The 24,011-nt window shown below is 35.7% G+C and overlaps 1 protein-coding gene across 1 annotated transcript in view; it reads right to left on the reverse strand.

Moving 5' to 3' along the window:
- Nucleotides 1–24,011, reverse strand: part of LOC117213625 (head-specific guanylate cyclase) — a 48,274-nt gene that overhangs the window by 16,988 nt on the left and 7,275 nt on the right. The window contains exons 2-3 of the mRNA XM_033459122.1: nucleotides 2,276–2,349; nucleotides 1,117–1,199 (exon numbers count right to left, since the gene is read on the reverse strand). Of these exons, the coding sequence (XP_033315013.1) occupies nucleotides 1,117–1,199; nucleotides 2,276–2,349 (157 nt within the window). The remainder of the gene's footprint in view (nucleotides 1–1,116; nucleotides 1,200–2,275; nucleotides 2,350–24,011) is intronic.

The raw sequence follows: 24,011 nt of genomic DNA on the forward strand, positions 1-24,011 counted from the left end.
ACGACGAATAAAAATAATTGAACATCTTTAAAAAATACAGAATTTAAATCGATCGATGAACAAACTATAACCTTTTCTTGGAAATTTCAACGAATGGAGTATTGCATGTTATGATAACACAGTGTCTATATTGTTTTGTTTGTGCGAGTTTTAATCGTAAAAATTTATACCAATTTATCGTTAATATTAATCGTAATATTCTTTTAAACGTCCATTTCAGTGTTTTCAGTAATTGCAGTAGTCATTACATTACGGCAATCACAAAATGCAGCGTACTGTAAAACAAAATTATAATGGATTTTAATATAATTAATATCGTTTCAATTGATATTACTACGATTTCTAGTTACGTCCAAAATGTTGCAAACTATGCTGCACAATTTACTAGCTATTGATATTAGTCATTAATAAGGTCGAAATGCGAAAAGAATATTAAACAAGGTGCAATTATTGATCCGAAATTTTGCTAAAATACGGGATATATAAAATGTGAAATTCGAAAATCACAGGAATAAAAAGATTAATGGTCGCTTGTCAGATGCGCACAAATGCTATAATTTTATGCATGTTTGTTAAGTAAAACGTATTGCTTTCATCATCCTCTCGCAAACAGAAACTTGAAATTTTGCAGGGATTCCATGGAACGGTTAATGTATGACGAATTGTTCGTTAACAAATGAGCACAATTCCCGCATTTGTAAAATTTTATTACTAAAAATGCAACATCATCGCGTTGACATAGCTAGAACTATAGTTCGAGTTGACATTAGATAGCTCTTTAGAATTTTTTAGAAAGTAAACTAAGGACGACAAAAACGATATTTGGTTCTGTTTTACGAGTACAGTAGAATCTCGATTATCCAAAGAATCGATCATTGAAATTTTCGAGTATTTGAACAGTATGTACCATGATTTTAATTCGGATAATCGAAACTGTATAAAAATTTAAAGTCAAAAAAGAAAGTTGTAATAATGTATTATTACGTTCACAGATAATTCTTTGAATTTCTGTTCTTCATTCCTTTGTACCTTGAAGCAAATTGTTAAAGTAAACATGCACACCATTCTGAATACGCGCAAATACACATACACATCCTGTTAGCAATAACATCTTACCGTAGTGATAACTTAGCGTCTCGTAAATGTCCTCCAGTAAGTTATAGTTCTCCTCGGCGTCGACATTGCGGAACAGCTTCTCGCTGAAATATCGAGCAAAACAGCTTGCGGTTAAGAGAGGTAGGAACTTCAATTAGAAACTCTCGCCGCGCATCTTTAACGACGGATTGATTCCGGAACGCGTTTCTTTGGCACTCGCTTTTCGAAAAACGTGATTCGTAACGTGAAATCGCGCACGTAAACAAAACAGTTACGAGCATTCAGCGACGCGACGTACCATTCGGTTTCGATGAAATTTAGTTAGCACGGATCAGAGCGGTTCATAGAACGATAGCTCTTATTTTTATTGGTAATCTCGTTAATCGAACGAGTTCGTAATTCACTGTGTCGATCGTCGAAATAAAGAATGGGGGAAAACTCTCCATAGAAATATTTATTAGTATTCGCATGGTTTTGAAGAGGGATGAAATATAGTATAATACGGATAGACTGTATGAAAACGGTTGATCAAAGTTTTTGAATGAGTTTTATATGTCGATATGTAAAAAAGTTATCCTTTTATCCTTTTCAACATCGAAAATAAAACGCAAATTAAAGAGGAAATATATTCTCGTGGAAAATTGCGTACAAATATTTAGCTGGGAATGCCGTATATAATTTGTGTATTTGATTTGATACATAAGTTATTAAATTTCGCAGCTTGATGTGTTAACGTATACCTGGAAGCGGTTCTTTTCCAAGAATTGTTTAATTAACTTAAGTAGTGTCTATTATAAATTTCCATTTATAGAAATATTTAAAAACTTTTGTGTTTGCAGTTCAATGATTCAATAATATTTGCGATTAGCCCGACGCGACGATTTTGAATGAATTTGGAAATCGATGGCAAATTCAGCTCATGACACGTATTGTACTTCGTGGAATATGGTTTTAACATTTATCGCGAATTTATTCCTCCGATGATGAACTCATGAAGTGAGAATTTCTAAATACATATCGATTCTCTCTTTCACGCTTCGTTTTGCTCGGCGACAGGAAAATTTCATTAAAAGCTTCGACCAACCTTTCCCATTTGTCCTCTATTTTAGGTGATATTTGCCGACGTAAGTTTGCTTCGAACGATCTTCGAGGGGATATATTTGCAAAATGAAATACTTACAGATACCTCGTGGTTGGATACGATTCCTCCTCTTTGCTTAAGAGAACTCTCAGAGCCACGGCAACCACCTCGTTCTGCAATAAAAGCGAAAGTAGAGATGTATAGCCGTGGAAGAAGATATCTTTCGTCGAATACGACGTGTGCTGTGTACAGAATTTACGCACACATACTGACGATTCTGTTGGGAAATTGTCGGTGAGAATTATAGCGATTACAGAAATTGCAACACTTATCCTAGGATGCTTCGGAAACTTTTGTTCCGTTTCGAGTGTTTGCTCTCTTGGCTGACACTTTATGTATGATGTACAGTCCGGCGTTAGTAGATTTAATGGCTCGTATCAGGATAAAAAGTTACTTCTACTTTCAACAAATTTTACGATACGCTCTTTGTGATTTACAGCTGAGTTTCAAGTGCTTTGTGCAGAATGTTATAACTTGTATGTTTTTCATAACTGTCAAAGTAGATTTTATATCGTATTTATTTATATTTTCAATGAGTGATTTTCTATTTATACATTGAATATAAATTTGATGAGAACATCTTTTACATATAATGGTGGTGATTTTTACTGAAGATAAAAATTATTGGAAAAAGAGCTTTCAATTAAATATTTACCACATGATATTAGCGGTAAGAAGAAATATATCGACGTAATGTAAAGGTAGGTTAGAAGCTTCTTATCTTTCAATTTCATATAAAATGTCAATATTTGAATTCAGAGACATATTAGAATACTTCCTGTACTTACTTGGTAAATACTATCTGAACCTACGTGTATTTTCTACAGACGTGTGAGTGTCATTGCGTACTCAGCTGTCTGACATTTAAACAGCGCGCACTGGAAATCGGATTCCCGAGATGTAATTATTTATATTTCGAAAAGGAATTTCAAGGGTCTCGAACTTCATTTCGTACGTAAAAATTGCTATGTTTGGAATAAAAGTATAAATTTTAGGTAGATCTAAATTAAATGTTACTTAAATATAAGTTAGTTAATTTTCAATCTTTTATTGAAACGCGTCGAATTAACGGTATCGAAACATCAAGCAGACACTTTACTTTTATATCCAAGATGTCCTCAAATGTTCTAAAGATATCCAGCGAGCCTTAATCTCCGACAAAACCTTCAATTAACTTAATAAGCTTAACAACGTGTCGATTTCTCGTAACCTGTTTCAGTAACTTATATTTTTAGTAATTGGAAGAAACCAATATAGTCGCTGCAGTAAGAACGTTTCGCGTGACGAATTTTTCGAGAACTTCGCATAAACCACATCTGTCACTGGGGACCATAAGAAATGCGACCATGCTTCTATCCTTCTAGTGAACCCATAAAACGATCTTACTGTCAGGAACGATTACGACTGAACGATTACCTTTTTTCCTACTTTCTTCGCGACTTTTTTTCACCTACACTATAACTTCCCGAAATATAAAGTTTTCTTTTACGACGCACGCGTAGGTTACGAAGGAATTAATAATCACTTGAGATAATTTGATAGAGGTCGCTCGCGAACCGATCCAGCTTTTAATCGTAAATTATGACGAGCACTTTGCGCCAGAATTTATCGTTCCACTTGGTATTCCGCCACGGTTAACTATGCTCCGAAGGGAACGGGGGAAACAGAGAGGGAAAGAGCGAGAATTTCTACTCTCGAAGCAGTTATGTAGGGCATTACTATGCCTACGCGACCTTCGTTGCCAGGGTTGAACGCAAAATCGCTCTCTGACCGGTTCTCGACGTTGAATCACATTGAATTACGATTTGCATTATTCCTCTTTGCCCACCGACAAGAATTCTCCCCCTAATTTGGATGTGAACGCGTGCCTCGACAACCCGTTACCTCGTAAACTAACTTCTATTTACGATTAAGGTTACAGTCGAATGCTTTCTAACTTCCCTCGTTATTTACGATCCCTTTTTATCCGTGTCGATCCCTTGATGGGAATAATATGTATAAATTATTTGTGCCCAGATGTGGGATTGTCAAATGGGAGTGCAGTTTGTCAATAAAAAAAAAAAAAAAAAATAGGTGGATAATATCCCTGTAAAACATATTTGCTTTTTGCCAATTGATGATAAATTCTCAGTGAATCGTTTATGTAATTGCTCTCGATTATGGTGATAATAGTAGCATAATGTTTGTTGGGAGGATAATTATAGTAATATCAATGAGTTTCTTGCTACCGGAGGAGCAGCTTCTGGACTAAGATAATAGCTAAGATGTCAGCTACTAGTACATACTCTCATTAGATTAAGAGTCTAAATTAAGTTTTTGCATGCGAGGATTCTGTAATGGAGTCGATCCCTCTGTTCGAGATTATATGATTTTTACATCTTATATATATAAAGTATCATGAGATTTTCTTGACGGTAATATTACAAAATTTTAGGAGCTATTACAGTCTTTTTCTTTATTTTAAAAGTTTACGTACGTCAATGCAAAACTATACAGAGACGTTTCTACTGCTTCATGGATTTTTATATACACCGGAATAGTTTTTACATAGGATATATTTTTCAGGACACAGAATAAATTTTTAATCCGATAGCACTGGTTCGTAAATCCCATATGCCGGTTACTTGTACTGGAAAGTACCGTAAGGTCTCGACATGTATAAATCACGAGCGACAAAAAAAAAAAAAAAAAAATGGCGAAGATCGTATATCTGAAACAGTTTCGGCAGAAAATGAAATTTAACAGTTATTGCTGGTACTGGAATCCTTAATGATATTTATTATCGAAATATATCAAGCAAAGAATAGGGACAACTTCGAGAACAGTAGCGCTTAATTCTTATGAAATTGGAACCGCTCACCGTTTTAAAATGGCGGTGTTGGCTAACGAGCACTTTATGGCAAAGTTCCCAGAATTGCGAATGGAGAGATTTCAGTCAACAAGCTACCAACTTCAGAAAGATGTATCATGCCGAAGAAAGGGCTGCAAGTGGCTACGTGCAAACGCGTTTGACATCTTGTAAAAGCAGATCGAACGTCTCTTTGTGCACCGACTTCGTCGAGATCTTACATGGAAATGCGAGTTTTTAGTCTGAAACGGTGACAGGGAGCAGGAGGCGAGTGGAAGAAACACTCGTCTCGATCGATAACATAATCTCCATTGTCGTCCGGAATCCGTTACTTCTGTTTGGCGTCAGTACGGCCGCGTTTCATGAAAAGTTTCTCGATTTAAAAGATAGGACGTAGAAGCGTTCGCCAATGTCGAGTTGATTAAATTTCTTTATCACTGGCGGAACTCTTAAAAAGGAAAGTAAACATTTGAAGAAGTAGGCAAATGGACGCGAATTTTATTTCCTGCTACTTCGGTTCCGAAAAGCTCGACCAGCTAAGAGCGGCGTGCTCCAATCGAATTCCCAGTCAAACTTCTTCCTGATCAAACAATAGCTCCGGTCTCGCGACATAGAATTTTTAGTCCGCAGAGAACTATGGAAAGATCCCGAGCGTATTTTCGATAATATGTTCACAACAATCGAGAAAAGGAAGATTTTCATCGAGTAATTGAAAGTATCGATCATTATACAGATTTTTATTTGGACTATCTATTCAAATTATTAGTAATATACATATTACAATTAAATGCGTGATTCGTCAGTGTTTTCGTGAAGTTAAAATACCATTTTTTCCCATGCTAATAAGAAGCCCTATGATCAGCATAACACCGAACATTTATTTACCAAATTTTATTAGTCGATCTTTGTTCTCTTATAGGCAACCTATTTCTGCCTGTCTGTCAACCTAATATATCGAACAGTTATCGAATTTATTATACTCCACACTCGACGACACCTTTTACACCTTCTCGAGGGACGTGACAGTTTTTCGATACCATTCGTAACCGTTTTCGCATATGATTGATGACAGCCGTTCTCCTATCGATGCGTTAGGCGCGCACCTATGTCCGTACAGTCGCCACGCATACGGAGATCTATTAAAAAGAATTATTAGAATTTCCATGGTTGCTGAGTCGTGTTATGAATGTCTTGAAATCAAACGTGATCGTGATCGTAATTAATTCACATGGTTGGGCACACAGATAAGATTCGATCGATGAGGATTTAGACGGTGGGCTTAATCCGAGACATCGATCGGCTAAATAATGTAATAATTCGCCGTATACACACTTGCGCGAATAATCCGATTGGAAATTGCGCGCGCTTTCTCTCTCTCTTTCTCTCTCTTTCTCTCTCTCCCTCGAGGGCCAGTAATTTTCCAAAGTTACGTGAATTCGTTGGTTAGAAAATTGGACACGATAGAATTGAACGGGTGTGTGTAATCAACGAAAGTGAGAAACGAGTTTCAGTATTTCATGGGAATTCTGGCGCGATTAGCTGATGCGTCCCATGTTACGCTGAGTGTAATATGTTGAACAGAATTTGGCAGAAGTAAAGATCTTCCGGGTACACAATGTCTAGATAGCGGTGCTCCAATCGGGGCCAAAATCGATAGAGCATTTTCTGGAATAAAAGCGAAAGGTCGCTCAAACTACTCATGAAGAACACACGTTTAATTACGAATCGGTATTTATGGTCGATAAGATTTCTCGAAATTTTTCCACACTTCTCTTTGTTTCTTTCCTTTTTCTGCTTTTCATTGGTACGCGACAACACGTTGAAAGCTCCGGACAAAGTTTCGTCAAGATTTTCAGCGAGCTTTAAAGGTATTATACGATACACTCGGACGCCCCGCTCTTTATATACCTCTTCTACCTTCTCGTTTTGAATATGCATCAGGGCTTTTTGCACTTCTTTCTTAGCCTCAAGCTTATTAATGCGTTGAAAACTGTGAGCCATACGATTTTTATACTGCATACAAATCTGGATATCGTGCACCACGTAACGAATACCGTGTAGCAAAGTGAATTGCTTTTTTTATAACGTAACGAAATCACAATATTTTAAATTTTTAATCAACATCCAAGGTTTCCTCAATCTTGCAGCAACGAGTTTTCCATTTTGTAGCAAATTCAATTCTACGCAGATTTAATTACGTTATGAATATAATCTGTATAATTTAAGGGTATAGTTGTTATTATTCTAAAGAATTTTGCATCTCTGAGAATTGCATGGTTTACTGTCTTCCATGAAATTTTACGAACAACGTAATTTGTCGAAAATATAATCCGTACAAACGTTTTTCTAATTAAGTTTCGCATCCAATTTCCCAAATGTACATTTTTAGATTCAAAATAAGCACAATAAAATTCCTACATATTTTTGAACACAACGCGTACAGTTAAACGCGATATAACTGAATGCAGGCGTTCATTACTGAAACCTGTACTAAATATCTTTTTACGTTGCTCGTAATGAAGATAATACCATAATCTTTCATAATAAGTTTTGTATGATACATATAGTATATTCAGAAAAAATTTTCACAAGTATTCGAATACTTTCATGTGCCGGTGCATAACTGAAAGCATCTAATTATTGTAACATCGCGTTAAAACGAAGACAACATGAAAATTACATTCTGCACTCTATATACGCCGTACGTGCGACGAAATGCAAAATCCATAGCAGCAGCTGCGAGTCTGTTTCAACTTGGCGCGAATGCGAAGCATCGCCGACGGGATTGAATTTTTCAACGCAATGCTTGAATTCAGGTCGCATTGAAAAATACGTCAAGGGACGTTATCGTGAATCCTAGAAACAGAGTCTGACAGGTAACGCGAAATTAATTGTTTCCCTGCCGATGACTGACACGGAGACAGAAACACACTTGGTGAAGCCCGGGGACGACGCTTAAATTGGTCGAGTTCCATTCCATTTTGACGAATTGAACGGCCAGTGGCTTGAAACTTCGTTACTTAGTCAAATTGGCGGGAATCAAGTTTTCCACGCGCGTGCACTTACGAAATCGCGCCGAAAACGCATTCACGTTCGCCGTGAAACGACATTAGAACGAAGGTTGTCACGCGGAAAACAGCCAATTTCATCTCTTATCAATACGGTCGAGTAATTTTAGTCGACACGAGTATTGGATTTATTCGTTGTATCTCTGCCATGCTGCTATACTTGAACACTTTCTCGAGGTTACCGTGACAATAACGAGTTTCTCTTTTACATTGAGGTAACATATAGTTAAGATTGTTCGCGTATGGGTTGCAATTCATTTTGATAAATTGCACCGATTCAAGTACGTGAACACATACCATAAAAAGTTCCATGAATATATTATGCGCGTTATACAAAACTTCTCGAAATTTCTTTTGTAACGCGACATAACATATTCATTCTCCTTGTTATATTAGAAACTAAAGACCGTATAGATTTATGCATTTTATAAGTAATCTATGGACTATATTAAGTTATGTTTAGAAACGAAAATTTCAATGACCAAACTTTAGTTGGATAATCTGTCTTGAACTATTAATTCTCCTTAACTTTTCGCAAAGACCCGAGGTTGGAATCTGTTTAAGTTTTAAGAACCGAAATCATTGTTTTATTAACGTTATTAAATCTTCTTATAGCGATGTTCTTCGTAAACTTTTAGATCTTCTCTCCTACTTTTAAAGTCTTGTAACACTGTATATTACGTTAATGGGTGATCTGATATATAAATACATACGGCGTTATCTTGCTGAATTAATTATAGCGTCATCAACATCAGATTTAACATTAAACATTACCTACATCTTTTAACTCTGGTGAAAAGGCATATGATAAACGTTTAGAAAAATATATATTATGATTCAAATTATTTAGAGGAAAATTTAAGTTTATTAACATCGAATTTTTTATTTGTTTTCTTTTATTTCTCATTTGTCATCTTTCCTGTATCTTTGGCTAAAGATATGTACATCTGTAAGAAAGCCAGATTAACGAAGCATAAATCGTAGGACAAATGACAGTAGAAGAAATGACAGTAGAATTTGAACGAACCTAATTTCGAGCTGCTTCCAACATTGACGAACAGTGTTGCTCAAACACCGAGAAAAGTTTCGCTGAGCTCCAGATTTTCTCGAAACTTTTGGACCTTCTTCACAAAGCGCCTTCAAAACAAGTACCTTTGCTAGAATTAAATTTCTCTTGACAACTAATTCTACTTTAAAACACAAATGCTTCGTGCTGAAATAACTGACCGTCGATCTAGAAATATTTAACTTTGACATTTTTTACTTTAGATGATAATGATTTTCTAAAACGAAAAAAAAAATAATAACACAATTGAGACAAAGGTCTAGTTTGTGTTCAATGATAAAAAACGAAAAGAAATTGTATTGTGCACTTGAATACAATATCTAAACAGCATATGAATTGTATAATAATCCTGGATACTACGACACAGCTTGGAATTAATATTTTTAAACGAAATCGCTTCTCACGTGGTTTTCTCGTATTCGGATTTCATTCGTACTTGCAAATATTGATATGATCGGACGAAGATTGAAAATTTTAATATACACAGTGTGTACATAATCGGAAATCGAACTGAACTCGTGCTCTACGGAAATCCTTGTATGAACCCTGTATAAAAATCAAACGAAACTGACCTAGGCGAAAGACGCGGTTCAAACGATGTGTTGATTCCCGATGCAATCACGGAAAGCGGCTACAACAGTAGAAGAACAATGTGGGATTACAATTGCCAAGAGGCAAAGCATTGTGAGCCTGTACTTTGTTGCTCGTTAAAGCTGATCTGCGGCGAAGATTTGTTTCTGGTGTTAGAAGAAGCGGTTTAATAAAGACACCATTTTTACTCGAAGCGTGAACACGTACAAATGCCTGATTTTGTCATTCCGTTTATCGAATCTCGAAAATTTGTATCTGTAAAATCTGTAAGAAAGAAAAGAAGATGGGAGAAGAGGTAGAAATAGTTCTTTGCAAGAAAATAAGAAGGAAAATTCTTGTTTCTGTTTAATATTAATATTGATAAAATAGTTTCAGGTAGACCTATAATCAGCTCTTGTGTGAAACCAAAGTTATTCGATTACCCGTACACCGTGATTCATGATTAGTTTGGATAATCAAGGTTCTACTGTAACACATAGGGGATCCTTTGACATCGGAGATCATTATTAAAATCGCAGTACGTAAGATATTTTGTGTTTCTTTCGTGTTTGCGATGTATTTTGCATTTGGTATTAATTTACTTGGTTATTTATACACTTACCATTATTGTCTCAAATCGGAATATAAGTTTTGCTTTTCATATCGAATATCCGTGACGGTTAATTACGTTTTGAAGGCGAATAGCTGAAAAAGCAAGTAGACGCGAGCGAAATGAGGTCGAGATGATAGAATTACGATGGAAAGGGATACCGTTTGTACGTCAAACCAGATAATACATATTTATCCGATCTATGGTTCTTTCCTTCCATTTCTATTCGTACAACGCCATATTACATGGTCCCATAAATTTTATATTTCTGAACGATGAATTACGAATATTATATAATATTTAATATGTGCAATTTGAGGATTAATTAACGAATATCATATCCATCTAGTTACCAGATTTACTGGATTCAAATTATGTTAATGACGGCTAACCGTAACATATTTAAACGTTATATCGTATAATTAAAATTTCGTAATAACGTAATTCTGAAAAGGCGTAGGTAGACCGTACGTAATTTGTGCTAGTTTAATTTTTCTTTAATTGAAACACGATTTTAAAACATACAATAAGCACTGTTGCAAATAAATATTCAGAGTGTATAAAATCTATAACGAATAGTTGTATTTTACCATGTCACGTTTTTTCGGTTACTTTCGACTCGGTTATATTTTCTTAACATCGAAGAATATTTGAAATTCGAACGAAATACGAAAAGATTCGAATTGAAATAATCCTTCTTCGTAGCAGAATTAATTTCAGGCCATCGATTGTTTCTTTCTTTCTCGGAGAAATAAAAACTGGTCATTTTTTTTGTACTTCGATAAATTCGATCTAAAGGGATTAAACACTGATTTCTTTAGAACTTATCACTGACTGGACCGATCACCTGCGTTCTCAACTCGACCCTTCTCTTACATCATTGAAATTCGTCTCTCGATTGTCATGTTGTCTCGTCGATTATTCGTTTAGGCACCGTGATGCGCAGCTGTGCGAAGAAATTACGCGGTCTACGTGAAACACAGCGGAAGGAAGACGGTTCCGAGCGCAGAATAGAAACGGGAGCGTTGCTTGCGGCGCTTCACCGTGGATAAATGCAATTGAAACTGTACTATACGAAAAATAACGAGATCTGTCGAGGGTAGACGCAGGCTGAATGCAATAACGCGACGATTCTTCGTTCGAACATCGATTTCCCGCTGCTTTTATCTGTCAACCCGGGAGGATGCACGCTAACAATTTATGAAAGCGTAAGATATCGTTGATCTTATTGTCACAATGTTACGTTATGGAAGATGCAAATGATGGAATTGAATTTTGGAACTGAGACATTCGGAATGCAGAAAATAAATGAGCAGAAACACGATAAGACGAAGCGTCCGAGATGCAATATTTAAATGTCTAAGAAGGGAAATATCGATAGCGGGATAAAATTTAGTTTTTCGCTTGTTTTATCAATTGTTTTATTATTATCAATTTATTAGCTTACTTTTCATTTTCGTTTAATCGTCGTTTCATTATCGTTTAATTTTTAGTTTAATATTTTTATACTAAGTTTATTATTATATACATTTATGTAAGTGTATAATTTCATATCGTCTAGTAACATTTTCATATGGCTGTAATAATTTAATATTATGTAAACGAAATACATACAGAATCTGATCAAAAAGGCTTTTCATTGGAAAATAAGGGGACGTGTAGATATATTTTGTAGTCACTGTATTTATTTATGCACAAATTCAGAAACGTTTTAATTTGAATTTCTAGTGAACTGATATTGTTGGTCGGCAAGAACAGGCAACCTTCTTGTCTTACTCGAACACGAAACAGCAGCAGGAATTATATCTATTCACAGAGAGATGAGAACAGTATTGTGTCACTTCTTCGCCTCCGTGCTACTAACTAGGTTTATATAATTTACTCAAGCTCTACCTTCGAAAAGTATTTCTGCCTCGCAAATGATCCTACATTATTTACAATATTTAAAATCGTAAGTTTGTAGCATTGCAATTTCTTGATAATATGAAACTTCTAACACATAGATAGTGAACTTTTAAGAACAAAGATAGCTCTCTATTCTTTCTACTTCTTTTTGTGAAGGTAAGAATGCGGCCAAAGGCGAATATTAGCTATTTCTCTGAAGCATCGCACTTTTAAGAAGAAAATAATCTCTTGCTGTAGTTCGGGAATGGAAGAACATAGGTCGGAGCAATCATTCTTTGAACACGAAGCAATGAAATTTAAGATCCAATTACGAAAATTAAAATAGAGATGTTTTCTCACTCATATTTTATATTTATCATTGTATACCACAATCTCTTTGCACCGTGATATAATTTTGTTAGCACAAAATACATGAGTATATACAAACATCATTTTATTTTATTTAAAATGCTTTGCTCGAGTTAAATAGAGCAGAAATTAAGATCATAACGAACACATAATTGTTCACAGAAGTTGCTGAAAAGCAGTGTTTATAGTCGATGATGGAAACACAAGTGAAAAGCTCGACGATAAAGCGGCGAAGTGGTTTGGAGTTTCGAAGAAACCGGGCGAAAAATTGAAACAACGTGTTGTACCACTAAAAGTTTACGTAATTCCCTCCCGGTCGATGAGCGTTCCATTATTCTTCGGGCAAAATGCGTTATAAGATTGCAAATACCGAAATTGCCGTTCCATTAGCTTCATTTAATCTCCATGGAACGAAGTCTCGTGCCTTTGCCACATCTGTACTTACACTTCTTTCGACAATAACGTTTATGTTTTTGTATACCGTACGCATATTTGGGTCTTCGCGCGTTGAAAACGCGCTTTGGGTTTCGCGACTCAATAAAACTTACGTCTTTGCCTGATACATTCCGCCATATATACAGAGGATTATGAGCAAGTCTATGTAAAAACTCGTTCATTCGAGAAATTGCATTCTTGTTTCAAGGGAATTAATCGACTCGGACTAGATACAAGAAAAAAAATAGGAAACATGGTAAATAAAAGAGGGAAGTAATATTGGAAATATATATGTGACACGATAGAGTAGCGATAACAGGGATCGTACAAAGCGGATGGAACGTTCCGATTGAAAAACGATACACGAAGAATCCGAAACAATACGAAACCGCAAATTCGGCGACGAAAAGCCGTCAAACGGTGTTTACAACGACTACGTTGTGGCAAACGATGACATTCCAGAAAAAGAGTATGTGGTAAAATTTGTTACAATGCAGGAAGAGAAATAGAGTTTGAAACGTTATCACTCTTTTGTAACGATAAACCTATTATGTAGTTTTCGTTGTCTTTTAAGCTGTATGTTTTTCGTAAAGAAACAGATCTTGTTAAGTTTTGACCGGGATGCTTAATTTAGAAGTACCAATCAAATCGAAGAAAAAATTGATTATAGAAGTTTCATAAATGTGAATGTATTTATCAATATGTACCTTGCAAACACTTCGAATAACAACAAATTGGCAAAATGAATTAGTAATTATTGACGCACTGAATATATACATATCTATTCGTCCATAAACTCGAATAAACACAATTCAGTTAAAATTTTTTCGTTTAGGATGAGTGGAAATTAATCAATTATTATTATTGTTACAAACTGTTATGAATGTAAATTACAAAAGGTATTGCAGAATGTTATAAACGTTTCGCGAGAACGTATGTAGCTTTTTTCCAGCAAATAAGGCCACGCATTCAGTAATTGCATTGCGAAACTCGTTATATTGCGATACTCGTGAAATGGAAAAGCTATTCCACGAATTTTGAAAATGTATTTCTTTGAACGAAAAAATATTTGAAATATTTCACTTATTTGTTCATGTAAAATATCTCCCTTTCAAATTATATCCTATTACAGATATTATTACTCGCTTCATGTCTGTTTACTTTCAATATCTGTTAACAAAAGGAGAAATACTTTTTTTGCTAAATTACGATACCTTATACATACGTATATTATGCATGTAACAGAAATTCCAACATTTAAAATAAAACAAGTATTTTTTCATCTTTTTTTGGTTTTCCGTTAATCTCCGATTAATCTCTCGATTATTACTTACACATACAATTTCATTCTACCTACTGTCAGACCAATTGTTTTTATAAAACAATTTATATAATCGTGAACTGCTATTTTAAAAATCATTCGATTTTACATCATATGTTTCTAAAATAATAATGAAAAGAGAAATACGAGTGAACCGAAAAATCTGAATAAAATCAAAAGGTGGGTTCGTGCTGTTTCGAAATTCGTGACCTGAAATTTTTCTTCTCCCAGCTCCTCTAACTAAATATTTGGTTCTTCTGGCGTAAACGCAGCTCGAAACCTCAAGTCTTTTTAATGGAACCAGCATGTTCGTCGAGCGAATTTGAATATCGGTCGCGGTCGTTATTCCTTCGCCCTCGCCGTGGCCTGTAACACCGAATCGATCACGACGTTTCCACAGGCTCGCCACGAGGCCGCAATAGTTACCCTGGTATCTGGTTCGGAACGCATCCACCAGTCAGGCGATTATTTTGAGACGTTGAAGCACCGTAAAAGCTGCGAAATAGAGAGAATGAGAGGGAGGGAGTGAGAGAAGGTACGTATCGATCGAGTGTATCGCGTGTATTTTCCATTTGCACCTCGGCGAGACTCCGATGCAGCACAAAATCAGGGCTACAATATTTTAGGGTGACGCGACGTCGAAACTCGTTTTCGTATCTCGGCCGGAAACCGGCGAGCAGGCCTCGCTCAAGTTATTTATCGTGACTCCTTCAACCGTGTTAAGCTCCCCTTTATCGAATTAAACAACGACCAACGCTCTCTCTAGGTATTAACCCTTCCGCCGCTATTATATCTATATATAACCTTTGGAAAATTGTTCGTCATACGTTGTGAATTTGTTTACGTGTCCAGGTAGAACCATTTAACGAATGCTATGAAGTTTTTCCTATTTATGGATACCATATTATTTTTGCTTTTGTATTCGTAGATAAAAAGCAAATTGCGCAAAAGAAAAAATATTCTCTGAACGAACTCCATGGGATTTCTTCTTTTCAAAAAGGCGAAGAATTTTATTAGGTCTCGGGTGGAAATCCCGAGACGCGATGATCAGGAAGCTAACCATTCGACTACTTCGCGATTAGCGACTGGTTTAATCCTCCGGTAGTCGGCATCGTTCTTTTATGCGTATCAAATGGATTGTAAAATTCAATTTAACGCGGTCGAAATAATAGAAGATTCTCCGGTGCCCGATTCGCCTTCCACGGTTATCTTGTTTAACGGATGAATCTAATGCCACCGTTCTATTTATTTGTTCGCCGTTTATTAATTGAACGCGAACCTGGTTTTTCTCTGATTCGTTTTCCGACTGGCTACGCGCCGCGTCGGTTCGTCTGCAACAGCGGAAAAACAAACGATTTGCGATTTTGCTGTGTCAATCCGTTTTCTATCCTGCCCTCTGTTTTCCCGAAAAGCACGATGAGTCGGCAGCGCTTGAAGATTCCGCGAAACAATCATTGCGTTGGCTTCGGTTTCGTGAAATGTAAAGACAGATAAACGACGAGACTATTCCTTCATTAGCGAATCACCGGCAATTTGCAGGCTTAGTTATTTTATTTGAAGATATCGTTAAATTGTTTCGTCATTAAGATTTTATTTGATGCAATAAAGGCACGTTTATGACCGTAGAACGGGATATCGAGAGATTGCGCTTTAGTTGTTCGAGTCTCTCTACGCAAGTTATTGAGACACACTATACTTGAAGTTGAACACTTGAAACATTGCCTGTTTGCCAAACGTTAATTCTTGAACGTGTATGTGTTCGTATCTTCTGAAACGACAATCAATTGTCCATTAGTTAGATAATAATCAACTGTTCATCATAACTCCTGGTTATAGCGATCTCCCCCAAGAGACGTTTCTGTCTCTAGATTTGTTGGGAATTCATGGCTGAATGTCCCATTAACCATGTCCCTAATGAAACAGTTATTAGAATACAATACTCGTATTATATTCGACTATTAACTGTTGTTGTGCAATTTCCATATATTCCTCCAATATTTTACCAATAATTATTGGACCACAATAATAAGAAATTATTTTTATGAAGTAATTCCTAAAAATTCGTACAAAACAAAGATTTCTTTCGAAAGCACTCTACACAACTCTTGCCTGAAATTTAGTGTGAAATTTATATCAACATTAGATGCCATTCGTATCATCATTGTCCACAGATGGAATCTTTTACATGGTTTTGTCCCTTTATATGAGTAATCAACACGTACGATGGCAATCATGTTCACTAGTACGTGCTTATCACTTATGATGTTGCATTATCTATTGCCCTATACCATGATTGTGAACATACTGTAGAGGTAGTTGTGTAAGCTCGAGGTCTAATTTGAACAGCATCTGATCATTAATATATAGGGTGTTCTATAATACGTCACGAAACATATATTAAAGATGATCTAAAAGAAATATGTACCAGTATACATCAGACGTGTACTCTGGGAAGATTCGACAACTGACTTGATAACAAAGATATAGAAGATTATTATTTTCACTTAGATTCAGAACCAATTCAAATTTTCGTGGAAGTTCAGAAAAAAGACGAGGCAACGTCAAATTCTATCATCGTTTCCGACTGCATTTGCACGGGGTAGCCATTAGCGATTAAACGAGCGAACGAAGCGAACTTTAGCAGCTGTGGAACTTAAGTAGACGATGTGAAAGCTACTCGCTTTAATTTGCCGCGCTTTCAGCATTAGGAGGCTTAATCCCTTTAATTCTCGTTCACGAGGCAACTCGCACAAGAGAAACTCGACGAACGACAGCCGTTTAAAAAATTGAACGCGTCATCCGAAATGCTACATCCGGCGATGTTCCCCAACCAACGCGCGACGAATCGAAGTTTCCTGTTACCGAGCCCGGATGTTGCATTCTCTTCCGTCATAACGCGGGTACTTCCCTCGATGTCGTTAATTTTTAACACGTGCCGCTCTCCAAAGAATTGCATAATAAACGCCGCAAGTGATGCATTACCTTCTTTCACCATTTTTTCGTTTGTACCGCTCGGAATAATGGAATATGAAACAGATGGCGGCGTGTCTCGTGTAATATGAATGTATCTTTTAAGGATAAATACCAAGCAAGTAATATAAAAGTAGTACAAATGTTTTGCACGATGTTGGTTTTCGTCCTAAACCGTTGCTTTCCTTTTGGAATGTTTTTCCAAGAAAATTGTTAGTTATTGGATTCTACTTTATACTTTGAATTTTTAATTCAGCTTATAATATTCTCAATACAAAGAAAGGAACGTTTGAACATTCACTTTCTGAAACAAATATTCAGATCTCGGAAACAAGGACTTCTATAGATTTTTTCATTTGTTTTAAAGTATAATTTTTACGTAATTAACATATACAACTGTTGTTAGACATAGCGTGATTAAACAAAATTTAAAGTGTCCTTAATAGTAAAAAAATTTCTCAAATCTAACAATCATTTACGAATTATGGTGGAAAAATTTATTTAGAGTATTTAATGGAAAGATAAAGTATACGAATATTCTGTAATATTCTATCGTTAGAGCGACACCGAACTGAGCGAACGTATGAAGAATTGTCCGAGGCTAGGCCAAAAAATTGCGTCGAGAAACTGAAGAACAAGGTTTGGTCACAGGCGGAATCGTCATAATTTTTTTTTGACGAAAGCGGGTAACCTGATTAAATTAACGCTCCGTAAATCCGGTGAATTAAACGGCAAAGTGGAAAAGAATACGACATTTCATGGCGCGATGAAATTAAAAGTGGAACTGGTGTAGCGCAAAAATAATATCTCACTGACCGTGCCACTTCCTAGGTTAATTGCTCTCGACCCTTTTTGGTCGAATCAACCTATTCTAGTGTTCCTCTTTAAAAACGTTCGATAATTCTCCGCTCGGTTCGAAGAATTTTCACAAAGAAAATAAATACGTTGCAATCGATATTCCCTATGGCGCTGTTTCCACGTGAATTACTGACAAGCCGTAACAGATTTAGTGTAATCGTGTGATCAAATCTATTTGTAGTATCCTTCTAAAGAGTTTCTAGCTGGACGCCTTTACTTTCATACTTTCTATTAACGTTCTATTAACATACTTTCTGTTAATAACTAAATTAATTGTTCGAAATACTAATAACTATTATATTATTTAATTACTGAGCGATTAAATATATTGTAAAGTTATAGATTAATCAAGAAGGAAGCGATAAAGAATGATCAAAGGAGCATATGTTGTATATATAGTAACATGTCTTCGATTTCACTTAATCCAGTAACACTGCTTTAAGGATGTAATTCTAAGTAACCTAACGACGAGCATTTCGTCTTACACCAACCGCGTTGAAATCTTATTACAATGTACGTAGACGTCTTGAAGCTTTGTTATAGAAAAATAGAGATTGAGCACATGTTTATTAAATAAAAGCTGTTTACTTTACTAACTCTTATTATATAATACTTGACCAATCTATATTTCTGCATGTGCTGTATGTTTCTAAAATTGAAAACCTATACAAAGTAAAATTTTCTTACAATTATCGTTTATCAAGAGGATAATTTAGCCAGGCGAAATATAAATTAGCAATATCTGGACAGTAATATTCAATCCTATTTCAACCCTGTTTATACGATTGTACGACTTTCTTTGCAGTAAGTAAATTATGAAAGGCTATAAAATTATGTGTAAAGTGGAAAACTATTTTGTGGATTTACACCTTGTGTTAGCTATCAGTGTACATGTTAAAAAGTTGTTCAAAGTAACAAAGTGACTAGAGCGTAGAAAAAAAATGTACGAGCGATATGTGCTTCAGATCGATTAACTAATGGTTGAAAGTACATATATGTATATGTACAGGAAGGTGAGAGTGTTCTAAGCGGGTCCAGTGCAGTATGAGAGTCGTATAGTTAGAACGTTGAGCGGAGAGAGCATCAAGAGATTTCCGAAGAAGCGTTTGGATAGACCGGGGCAAGAGAGAACGTTGCAGAAAATGTAAATGCAAATGGAACAATTGCTTTACTTAAATTATTCCATTATCAAAGAGATTCACATTACATGTACCACGTTATTACTTCTTGGATTGTGTTATCTGTGTTTTTGGTTAATTTAAAATTGTGTGCCAGAGAAAAGTATCTCTTATTTATTAGTTTCGTTTCCATGAAGATTCTGCAAAAGTTTTATTCTATTTTCTTTTGGGACGTCCAATTTAGAATTTAAAATCAGAAGTTTCAAACCTGTCAGTGATTATTGTAATTTCTATTTGGATATAGAAATTGTTGGGCGTAAATATAAGAGGATCTTCTACATTTATTGATGAACATTATAAAGTCTATTTTTTATTTATAAGACACATATGATGCGAGTGAACGGATTTATAATGATACAAACAGAATATAAAATTTTGTGTTAAATATCATTAGATATCTTAATCGTACGTAAATTTCAACATTAAATTTCGTAAATCCTTTCCGATAAATTCAATCGGGTTGCACGATCTATCTGCAACTGTCAACATTTGGAATCAACGACGTGTGAATCTCTCTGCTGTCGCTAGATGTTCACTTGGTGCAGTTAAAAGCACGGCGCTCTTTATTTACCTGGCAGAAATTAAAGTGCAACGTGTTCTTTCCCACTTTCGTCAGCGGTACGTGGCTGTTTGCTGTCGAATACTGACGAAGTTTGGTTACTACCAGGAAATGCATTGCGCGTGCGGCATCAGGGTCGAATATCAACTACGAGATGAAAGCGAGTTAGTAAAACAGGACAGAAAGTGACGCTAATGAAAATATTACGAGCTGAATTTCGTTTCCGGGAAATTTAAAGTTCGCGAACCGACCATCTGATAGCGGTCAGATATTATGGCCGTTATCGATTCCAATTTTCCGCTACAAACTTCGTAGACCCCCTACTTAATTAGCAGCTAATAAAATACAGCTATTTGTCGTGGTTTCATCGATAAGAATGGAAAGTTCCTGTGAATAAATTCGGTGAATAGATGCGGAGTGAAACTCTGTTTGGCGATGCATTAACCTTTCGTGGTACCACTTTTTTCCCTTTTGAATACAAGGTCGAGCGAATTTTCACACTCAATTTAAGCGCTTGAATTTCAATTTTTATTAAAAAAAACCTTTTAACGATCAATTAAAAAATATACTGGATAGTAAAACGCAAACGTTAACAGGTAGTCCTGAATATTTTCAGTACATTTAAAAATTTATTTAAAGATTTTGAGTGATCAAAATAGATCCAAGCCTACTATGGTATTAGTAAAAAGTAGAGTACTGTAGAGGACAATTATTTGTCAATTTTGTAACACAGAGGACGAAGGAATAGTTCTGTTTTATTGAAGAGACCTTTCAGACAAATAGGTATGACGATGGAAATCTGGTGATATCAAGGGAAAATATCTTTATTCATATGTCACCTGGACGAAGTATCTTAGGTTAGTCAGTAATGTAATCCGTGACATCGCACGCTTTACGTCTTTTGACTTTGATATGATTTAATAGATTCCGCAAAGTGCCGCTTGATTAATGTACTCTGCATGTTAACATCTATCGATAGTTTAGGAAGTTTCATATTGAGGTGTCACATTCAACAAAGATCAACAGTGATGAAGTAACCAATTTCAACGAAGAAAATCTGGAATTTGCTAAAGATCAGATTGTGCACCTACGTTTCAGAGTTTGAGTATATGATACGTTTATGTAAAGATTTGATATGGAGATGTAACATGTGATAGGGCATGTTCTTGTTTTCATTTTACGATGTTAACATACTTGAGAAAACGTATGTTTTTGCATATACATATGAAATGAGTTTTGTCTAATAATATCGAAGGAAAAGAAAGATGGAGATACTGATTGTGAGAGATTTCTATATTCCTTGTTTGCCATCTTTACATTACGTTCGAATCATCAAAAGTTGTGTGCGTTACGCCTTATTTCCTTAAAAATCTGAAATTCTAAACTAATTCGAATATACATGCTTTACAACCATTCGAACTTGCATTCAAACATTCTCTATTTCTCTATCCCTTTCACTCGATGCAGGGACATTCCCTAAGTTCCCTACATTCAAGCACATCCATCTAAAGCTTTGGAGAGTGTGCAGCCCTTGCTTATACGGTGATCCTATGCACTTGGTTCAAATACTTATCCTTTACACCATTGACTGTACAAGGATCAAGTATTCATCATTCATATACATATATATTGCTCTGTTCCCAATATTATTCACTTGATCCACAAAATCTTGTCACGCTCATAGATCGTCATTTTTACTTCAGTAAATTCTAAAAAAGAACTATAAATAGAACATAGAAATTTAGAACTATTCGCTTACATTTGTCTGATATCGTCCGTTTAAATCTCATTTTAAATAGCGCTCGTTTACCAATTTCAAACCTCAACGTGATCGTACATAACATCAGTAACCATTTTCTACTGATAGAATCGGCGGAATAAAATTGACTTTAAACTTTCGTTTGCGATATCTACCGATATCTTTTACACGTACCGCGTGTTACATAGCGTACGTTAAATTGACCGAACGAAACGCGAACGAATCAATCGACTAATGGCCCCGTTTCCACAAAATGGCAATGCAATTATCACGCACATCGGGTTGTCACAGCGCCGCATTGCCTTGAAGCTGCGGTTGCTTCGACTGAGAACCGCAACCGAACAGTCTCGCACACAGCTGTATTATCCGTCCGATTAAGATTAAACAACCCGGCTCGTCGGACCACTTGACTCCAAGGTAGAATGTAAAAGCCGCCTAAAAAACGAAAGTCAAGGATCTCCGTCTCTTTCGTCGACACCGTTTCTCGATTTTATCGATACTTATACCGAGGAGACGTCGACTCAACAGGTTATGCCTATGAATCGCTATTAAACGACAATCAATTTTCGTTTCCTCCGATCGGATTTCTTTAAACTTCGTCTCGTCGAAATAGATTTTGTTACGGAGCTCGCGACTCGATTACGGATGCTAGCGAGTTCGTACTGAAATGGGAATACATACTTGATATTGCTCTTTTTCCATTGATGTATCCTGTGTATTGCATTGACGATTGTGTGAATTTTTCGCTCTAGATCGAATATCGTATGGGAGATTTTAATTTAAAAGTGTTTAAAGAAGCAGTTCATTTCCTATCAAAATTTTTGCTTGCGATATATTTATATTCTTGGTTAAACTTGTAGCGGCATATGAGTCAACGAAAGATTTGAATCGGGAGAGACTCATATTATTGTGCCACGGTATTGTGCTAGGTTCAAAGGTAAACGAACTCCGGACAAAACGTTATCGCCGTTATTTGTAATGGAGTTACATTTGAACTTTTTATAATAACACCTGTCGATATAAATAGGCGAACGTGCTCTCTAGAACAGTCATTGTAGCTAGTCAATATAGCGAGCGACGATTAAGACCAGAATACACTATCTCTACACTTGTACTTATTGTAATAGTTAATTATATTAAAATCACTTTAACTATTTATCACTCGTCTCTTTAATTAATAAACCAACGCGTTCAATAATATCCACCTCAAACTATCTCTTCAATATATTTTTTAATTTTAAAAAATTTGCTTAATTCTTCGTCAAGTCATTTCATTAGGTCTTTTGTAGAACGCTAATATAATGCAAATATATGGTTTTCTGCTACTGCAAAATTGTTGGCGAATCAAAGTGTGAAATTTACTATTAATACTAAATAGTATGAAATATGAAATACACCATTAAGGGTTCATATTGCTTAATTAATTTCTGCGTTGCTCCACTTAAAACGGTATAACTCGTATTTATTTCCTCTAGTTGTTTTAAACTTTCTCCGATAAAAGAATTAATTAAACTAAATATCACGTCGTTCCTCCAAAAGCCAGGCACTTCACCATACAATTTGTTCATGAACCACAATTGAAGTAAATATAATGAAATTGAGCAGAAGTACTTCGTACAACCCCTCTCGTCCATTAAATCATTGAATACACGAGTGAGCAACAATCCCATTCAACGACGTGATTCCACGCTCCTTCTTTTACACCCGCATTTGCATAACAACTTCAAAACCCGTAAACCGAGTTAAACGACCGGTCGTGTAAAGAATTACAGCGTGCAGCTAGCTGATGCTTTCAGAGGATCGTGACGCGATTCGATAGAAGAGTCAAGTAGCTCAAATTAGAAGCGATCAGCTAATTATTTTCAACAGAGTATCAATTCTGAGACGTTGCACAGTTTAGCATACAGTGGACAAGAACCGAAATATGTAATCATTGTTTTGTTCTTATTATTCGATGATATATCATCGGCCTGTAAGTAACATAAATGTAAACGGTAATTGCCGCCAGAATAGACGATTAGTAAAAGTCGTTTGTACGTCATAATCTAATCATTTGAAAATTAGCCCACTCATTCATTGTACATTCGTGTTTATCGATTCTTGTGAAATAATGTTTATTACTCCGAAAATGTAGAAAATTTGAGCAAAGATGCGTATAATCTCAGTTTCCAATTAAAAAATCTCTTTCTTTTTTTAAAGAACAATTAAAAGAAAACGGTTCACACCATCCTGTAACTCTGATTGTTCTATGTCAAGAAGGTATCTATTGTATTACATTGA

This window comes from Bombus bifarius, unplaced genomic scaffold (genome assembly GCF_011952205.1).
Source record: "Bombus bifarius isolate JDL3187 unplaced genomic scaffold, Bbif_JDL3187 scf7180000009125, whole genome shotgun sequence".
In the NCBI taxonomy this organism is placed as follows: Eukaryota; Metazoa; Arthropoda; class Insecta; order Hymenoptera; family Apidae; genus Bombus; species Bombus bifarius.